General features: G+C 33.1%; 1 protein-coding gene across 9 annotated transcripts in view; it reads right to left on the bottom strand.

Annotated features, from left to right (window-relative positions):
* The window catches only part of LOC108753345 (eukaryotic translation initiation factor 5B-like), a 33,638-nt gene that overhangs the window by 4,167 nt on the left and 20,932 nt on the right, over positions 1–8,539 (bottom strand). For 4 of the 9 annotated variants that reach the window (XM_018494844.1, XM_018494840.1, XM_018494847.1 and 1 more), the window contains 5 exons: positions 7,063–7,172; positions 5,907–6,196; positions 1,678–1,716; positions 1,027–1,068; positions 552–944 (listed from right to left, as the gene is read on the bottom strand). In XM_018494844.1, the coding sequence (XP_018350346.1) occupies positions 552–944; positions 1,027–1,068; positions 1,678–1,716; positions 5,907–6,196; positions 7,063–7,172 (874 nt within the window). The remainder of the gene's footprint in view (positions 1–551; positions 945–1,026; positions 1,069–1,677; positions 1,717–5,906; positions 6,197–7,062; positions 7,173–8,539) is intronic. The other 5 variants (XM_018494849.1, XM_018494842.1, XM_018494845.1 and 2 more) reach the window with 3 other exon arrangements.

The raw sequence follows: 8,539 nt of genomic DNA, 5'->3' as shown, positions 1-8,539 counted from the left end.
TATATATATATAGAGTATTAAATTAATTTAACCATTTTAATTAAATACTTGAATAATTGTACTGAAGTATTAACGTTCATATTAATTTCACAGCCTTTGTCATGTGTATTAAAACTAATATTCTTAAAAATAGTTTTTAGATAGATATTTTCTCTAAAATTAGAATCAGTTTTACATTCGAAAGTATTAAAAGTGCATCGTGCGAATGTGGACCAGAATGTGTTTAACCATCGCAGTTATACCTATTTTCTAATTCAATATGATGTTATGTAAAACAAAGTAATTTCGAGTGAGATTTTATTACAAAAACAGGAGACACTTCACGAGGTAATCTGGAAGTCATTTTTATCACGAAAAAGAGAAACACTGGACGGTATCTAGACTAGACACATTCATCCTCGTGCGATTGATATAGGAGATGCTGTTAACGACACAGACCATGATCGACCTTCTGCCTCCGACCGATATCCACCGTTTGCGTGACAGACTTATTTCCGGCCGCCGAAATGGAATATTTCCGGCCTACAATATCGACCGAAGTATAAACGTACCCTTTTCTTCCTCAGCTTCGTCACTTACGGCCTCTGCACTTTCGATTGGCACGTCTTGCGCGATTGGTTCCGCTGGCACTTCTGGCTCTGAAACAGGCTCTGGTTCCTTTACCAGTTCTGGCTCGGGCTCCGGTTCCTTTACGATTTCTGGTTCTTTTACTGGTTCCGGTTCCGCTTTAGGCTCAGCCGTTTTCGCAGATTTTACCGATCTTGCCGATTTCGATGCTTTCGCCGGTTTCGATGGTTTTACAGGTTCCGGAACCGGTTCCGGTTCTTTCGCAGGTTCGGGTACCGGTTCGGGCTCCGGTTCGCGTACCGGTTCCGGTTCTTCCTCCGGTTCCGGCTTCTTTTTCGCTTTCTTCTCCGATTTTTCTTCCGATTCCGGAGCGAGAGCTATGACGTCACAGGATGAATGTGAACGACAAATAATACAAAGGAATTGATCTGGATTTTGTTATTTTACACAGAGACTTACTTTTTTTTTCCTGGGTTGTTGAATCGTAGCCTAATGCACGTACTAAAAATTGTGAGAAGACGTTAGACGTGGGAGATACAAAGAAAGGGTCACAGTAAAACATCAATTACAAAAATATATAAGTATTCGAGTTTCTCGATTACTTAAAAAAATAACTTTTAATAGATTTTATTGACGAATGTATTATGGCACTAATTAGCTTTAAATTTTTATACTATATAAGTATAATTTAATATAGTGAAAAGAAATAAATTATTTATAATATGCTATATGTATTCCACGAAAATAAGATATTTTTTAAATAATTCAGATACATTTATCTCTGCAATATTAATTTAATGATATAATTTATATAGAATATAGAAATTTTAAATAATTCTGTTACAAAAATTAATTGCATTAACTAATATTAAATTTCCGCATATTCTCGTGTATCTCTTCAATTTTAAAGATAGAATATTAATTTAATGTGTGACAGTAATTTTATATACTTATATAAAGTTCTAAGGTATGAATAGTATCCTATATTTACGTGATTTATGAGAAATAACATTTATTTTTCTGCAATAAATACGTCCCCACGATCGCGACTTTCTACCGGATTTTATTTTATTGTTATCTCAAAAAATTATTTTGTGTGTGCCTACTGACCCTTTCGTATCTCTCGATCTGTCATTGGCTGACTCGAGGCTGTGGGATACATGAAACATAAAGGATCGATTAGCGACAAAGGATTCTTTTGAAGCTCGTGCCGTAAATTCAAGGAAGCAAAGCTTCTCGTGAACATGACGTTAGAAAGCGATTACTATGATTACATACAACATCGATGTGAAAAACAATTGATGTTTGTTAGCTAATTATTAATCATGTAAAACAGAAGTACACAATTTTATGTACATATATAGCGATATGCGACGAATGAATAAAAAAGAGAAATAAGTTATAATAGTATTAACGATGGAAGCATTTTGGGCTATGTTCAAATTCCCACCCGAATGTCACTCAGATATCATTTTATCCTTGTTGTTCACTGAATGTTAAACAAGGATGATACCTTGGGGAACACTCGGATGGAATCTGAACACGTCCCTGAGGATTAAGGATGAATCATCGAGCTCATTTTCGCGAAAATATCGCAAACGTTGATGTCTTATCGTCAATGAGATCGGTAATTAATGATATCACAATTATCTCGTCTTTTCTCGTGAAAATGATTCACTGATCGTCACGGTTCGATTAGCGTGACGTTAAAGATCACACTCGATCACATCTAATGCTTGATTTGTCTCTGAAACCAGATATTTATTATATAATCAAATGTTTTACAGTCAGATTATATTAATTGAGTAACTTTTTATATTTCAATCTCTTTTTCAGTTATATATTGCTCCTTTACTTCACAAGTAACATAAAAAATGTGATTTTTCGAATTGTTATAAATCAGTTAAATAAGCATTACTCTAACAATCATCATAAGTGAACTAAATTAACTGAATAAAAAATTGTAAAAATTGTTACAACTAACAAAAAGTGATCTTTTAAAGGATATTTAGTTATTTTGTGAAACAAAAATGATATTTACTTATGTTAAGAATATATTAGTTTTGACAATATTTTTTTATTAAACAATAATTTTCCGTCAAGTTAAAGATAGTTTGAGCTCTATTCTAGAAGACTTAATTTTTGTAATTGTGTGTCACTTTTGTGAAGTAAGGGAGCGATATTCACAATATAGATTTTTATCGTTACACGCAATTTTGCGGTGCGTCAGAAATTAAGAAACACTTTAAGAAAATAATTATTAAATGCTGATTGAAATAGCTTTCATTAAAATCTAAATCTTTATTTTTATGTCTAAAGAAATATATTTTTCAATAGAATGTTTAAAATGTCCTGAAATAATTATTCATCAATTTTTTTTCTTTTTAAAAGCGTTAATACTGATCGATTCTACAAATATTAGATTTCAGAGGCAAAATGAGACGTCGTTGGTTAAACTACGAAGCACACGAAGAAGCTTACCTCGGAAATAGTGCATTTATTCGTTACGTAGCTCGCCTACGTTTCCATTATTCTCTCTCGTGCAAAGTAAAGTAATTGACTTGGAGACTCTCGCTTCCATCGGACATTATTATTTTATTCGTATATTTTTCTTTCGCTGCTATTTTACAAGCATGAATAGGATTTAGAAAATTGAAACAATAACGAACATTATGATACAATACGTGCAACATCGGTTAATTTCTACATTTTTATATTGTTTTTTTTTTTAAATGAACTCCCACAGATTTCGCGGCTTTTGTCGCATTAATTTAATCGATTCTCTTTTCCCCTGTCTGTTTTCGTGCTCTGTTCTTTTTCTCGTGTTCGTTTCACTTCGTAGATCGCATCGATCGACCACAATCATTTTGATAGTCACGACAATTTTACACGCCCGTTGCAATTTCATTAAAGTCCATCGAGTAAAAATTGAATGAAGAATGCTCGGAAAATACAGCACGTTCTATGATTATTGCGAATATCGGCATATTGGACTTTAATGAAGCGGTCGACGAGCACACGACTGGAATAGAAGAAAGGAAAAATAAAAAAAGTGGAGACGGATATTAGATTTTTTCGATCGTAACTACCCTCAGTAGCCAGTAAAATAATTCCGTTCGAAGAGGTGTTTTGCCAGGCTTGCGAACCGAATATAAAACCGTATTAAAAGACTAACAGAAATAAAATTTAAAAACTGAAATGTACAAACTCTTAGTCAATTGCTGTAATAAAATTAAAAATAAAACTAAAAAGGTGATATTAAATTTGTATAAAGTTATTTCATTCGCGGCGAAAATTTTAGTATATTTGCACAGTTCAACAATTTTATTTAAAAAAATAATATTTTATTATTGATACAGTCCAATTTACTCCTACATGAGATCATGTTTGTATTCGTATCATCCAGTTTTGTTTCAAAAATTCTACTCTTCTCATTATTATTTTTCTATAGATTTTTTGCTAATTTAAAATTCGTTATTATTTTTTAACATAAATTTACCGAAAACTGTTTTCTGTAATTTTCGTTTTTATACATTTTAATAATTCAAACCTCATTGACGTAAGCAGGCTCGCTTTAAAAATTGAAGAATAAATTCTTATCGTAAAAAGAAAGTAGAGAAGTCGTTTTCGGTTTGCAATCCTGCAGCCTCCGCGTGTCGCAAGATGCCTGTCGTATCTTTTCACGCGCGGATACATCACTTCCGGAACGCAAAAGCGGACGGTATGATGCCACAGTTTGTGTGATGATGAACGAAGATCAAAGATCACTCCTCGGCCGTCCCCATCCCTTCTTCTTCTTCATTGAGCTCGCTTTTCTTGCTCGGCTCCTGGTACAGCTCCGGCACCTTCTCCCTCCAACACTTGCCTGAAATGTTCAAAAAAGCCGCACTGCTTCCTCTCTCTCATTTTTGCTCTTATCCGCGAGCGCCGTAAAATTCTGCTTTTGGCGCGTGATCCCAGTCTGATGTTCCGCCTGGAGTCCCCGTCGTGTAAATGTCTTGCTCTCTCTCGTTCCTTCGTTTCTTTTGATTTGGTTCACGGGTTTCTTTTTGGTCACTATGTCGTTTTCGCTGTGTTTTCCGATTACCGCAATAAAAAATAGTGATATGTCCGTTGGTTCGTAAAAAAAGGATGCGACCCGCTGCCGAATCGATGGATTGATTTCACCGATATAGTCAGTGTTGAAATTAATTTTTGGAAAGAGCATATATAATTCATTTTACGAATAAATAAAAAAATTATAATTAATTTTTTCTAGTAAAATTTTCTATCAAACTTAAAAATATATAAATTATTTTTCACTAAGAAGATTATTAATTGAAATTAATATTTATGCTCTTACCATGAAGATCAATTCAATCGCACGTTCGTTCCGCAGAATAATAATAATAATAATAATAATAAAAACGCGTTGTGTCACGATATCGCTTGACGAGGTGGTTATCAAAAACGGATGCGGGGTACGTGGGGGGTAAGTGTGTACTGTTGTACGATTAGACACAATACTATCGAACAGTAATGCAGCCACGACAAAAAAAGACGTACAAAAAGAAAGATCAACTGTTGTGTGACCAACAATAAAACAGCAAAAATACCAGAGAAACACACGTGCTCGCTAGCACAAACAAAAGTTTTTAGACAGTGTAAACCAAAGGTGCCAGCCAATCCAAGTAAAGGGATGAAAAAAAGTAGAGAAACGAGAGGGCAGGGGGTGATGGAACGAGAAAAAAAAAGTAGACAAAAAGAGAGTTGCACACAACGGCGTCGTGGGGCCGTTTTTTATTTTTCAAAAATCTATTCAAAAATCATGTTTCGAGCCGCGAGAACGTAGCGAAGCTATTTTTTTTACGACTCCATTTTCTTCAATACGTCTCTCTAGTAAAATTCTAACATTGAGTGAAATTCTGCAAAAATTTTGTAAAAATTTGTATTTTAAAATTTTCTAAAAATGTCAATAGCTTATTTTTTTTAATATAAATTTTTATAAAAATTATAATCACGAAATATTATCGGCTGCAATTTGAAACAAATTTTAATCATTTTAATTAAAATTAAATTATAGTAATTATAAATTTAAAAAAATTATTTTACGTGTAATTTTTCTTTAAAAAAATTCTTCGCTTCGTTTTCATTGGTCTTGTGCCTCTAACTACGTTCTTCGTGTACGGATCACCATGTATAACATCGTCAAGACGGGATTGTTCTCGAACAGCATTTCATTCCAGAAGAGCAATTTTTTGAAGACTGAAATGCGAATTGCAATACAATCCCCGTCTTCATCGTCGTCGTCGTCGTCGTCATTGTCATCGTCGTCCTCGTCATCGTGACAGATTACTCACAGGCAGTCGCGGCCGCCTGACGATTCTTGCTGTAGTAGCTGAGGAAGTTGACGTCGTTGCGGATGTCAGCCGGCCGAAGATCCGCGACCTTGTAATACGGTTTTCTGATGGACTGCGGTTTACCAGCGACATACTTGATGCACGCCAGGGTACCGAATGCACCTCGGTCGGGCACTTCGTACCAACTCAGATAGTCAGTCTGTTTCTTCGCGTTGCTGCGGCCACTGAGCAGCCGACGGACGTAATCGTGGCTGCGCATACGTTCCGGGATGATCTCCTCGATGAAGTCGCTGGAAATCGTAAAGAAATCGCTGATTTATTTTAATAGAAAAACGAAGAACTCAATTTTCTGTGACTTGGAAGAGTAATTCACCGAAAACGACACACGCGAAAAGTATTCACTTTACTCATGTTTAACTTCTGATGTAAAAAAAAAATGTTTTTTTTTTTTCTAATAAAAAAATATCAAAGTCCAGGACAAGGAAAATTAATCATGAAGTACTAGTACATTTTTTAAATTACAAAATGTCCATTTATAGCTAAATAAAAAATGAGTAAATGAGAACTTGTATCGAGTTTGATTTAAATATTTATGTCAAATTATTTTTAATATATATATATCTAAAAAAATTTTATTTTAAAAAACGAGGTTTGTTGTTTTTTTACAAAGAATTTTATAAAAAACGTTTAGTTTTTTTTCTGTTTGTATCTCTAGCTATATTTTACTATTTCCTCACAGATGCAATACATACTATGGTATACCCGATCTAACTTCGATTCTTATGATTTCAATAAAAATAAACATTTTGTAACAAATTCGTTTTTATTTAAAACATCAAATATTAAAAAATATATCAAGCAAATGTATACATCTTCACCATAGTTATAACATTGTAAGTAATAAAGTAAACAAAAGTTCCGAAAACAACCATTTTTGCAAATAAAGGGTATGCCATATCGAGAGTGGCATTGAAGTGTTTGTACTTTTATCTCCGAGTCACAGAATTATCTTGATTATTCCTATTCTAGAATATCGATTGATTTATTTAGCATATGAAGTTGAATGCGCAGTTTCCTTTTTCTAACGATTAAAAATTAATTCAAATGATATTAATGTTAGACTTTGATCAATTTAATTGAATAATTAGTTGCACACCATTTTATTTTCGTCGGATACCTTGCCACTGCTCTTGGCACGAACACATGGACACGTCGAAGAAGAGAATCCACTTTCGCGCGAATATCCCTTGCCTCATCGTCGAAAAGCTGCGAAGAGATATATATATATGAAATGTTATTTGTATGAATGAGTCGATCAATCTCTTGCATGCATTCAGAGTTTGATCATCGTAAAGGTAAATTATTTTTTAAGTTTGCACTTTTTTTCATATTATATTTTTACCGTATATTTTAAGGATACTTGATAATAACAGTTTAACGTCTTATGACAGTGTATCAGTTAAATCGCGAAGAATCGGATTTAACTGCATATGTTATGTTAATAATTACGATAAATTGCGATAAAAATGAGTCTTTAAACATCGGCCATAGTATTAGCTCTTTTATTTTTTAAATCTAATAAGTTTACTGATTAATAAATAAAATTAATAATTAAATAATAATTAATAAATTTCATTATTTAATTTAATAAATTAATTTAAAATAAATTAATGGAAAGAACTTCGCCCATTTTATAGATTTGGGCCATCCGTGTACAGAGACATACATATGTCAAATTGTAACAAATATAAAGAGTAGAGGTCTGTTTTTTTTAGCTAAAGTTCTTGCATAGTTCATTGATCTTTCTTCCTTTTCTCTTCACGTTAGAGAGAAAAAAAGAAAAGATGAACTATGCAAGAAGTTTAGCTAAAAAATACAGGCCTTAGATTATAATTATATAAGTGGCAACAACTGGAAGCTGCAGATCAATTAATGTTAGGACTTCGACAGTGTGATACATGAAGTATATTAATTTTGTTATTTATGCTTTTAATCGACTAATGGTCTTTTATTATACAGTTAAAAATACTTTTAGATCCTTTTTTCATCCAACCTCTTGCTTCATAAGATTTATTTCTGTGTCCCCAAGGCATCTCTTTGCAATGATAGCACATATAAAAATGGTGTTCGCACTGTAAGTAATTATTGTGCCATCACGTTACTCATTTAACATCTAGGATATGTCAAATATGTCAATATTTTGCTGAAGACATATATGGACATTTTCTAAGGAGAACATTACATATTTCTCAGAGCTTTGATAACTCTGATGATGAGTTACTGAATGAATAGGTGATAACACCTTTAAAAGACTAGAACTACTTTTGGCAGAGATTTAAAAAACTACTTAATATTATTATTATCCATATAAAATGGTATATATACAATTGATAACTGTATGCCAAAATGGCCGAAGTTCTTTAAAAAATCTATAACGTAACAACTTTTAACTTCTGTTATGAAAGACGGATGAACATATTCGTCTTTTGCAACGACGCGATTCCGCCCCTGATGTCTAAAACAAACGTTGATGAAAAATAACGATGATGATGTTGATGATGATGATGATTGGAATGACGATGATCCCCGTGCAATAACGATGATCCGTGATGATGATGTACGAAATCTTACCA

Source organism: Trachymyrmex septentrionalis, unplaced genomic scaffold, assembly GCF_001594115.1.
Source record: "Trachymyrmex septentrionalis isolate Tsep2-gDNA-1 unplaced genomic scaffold, Tsep1.0 scaffold69, whole genome shotgun sequence".
Taxonomy (NCBI): Eukaryota; Metazoa; Arthropoda; class Insecta; order Hymenoptera; family Formicidae; genus Trachymyrmex; species Trachymyrmex septentrionalis.
Note: the sequence above shows the minus strand (reverse complement) of the source record. Positions and strands in the feature narration are given on the sequence as shown.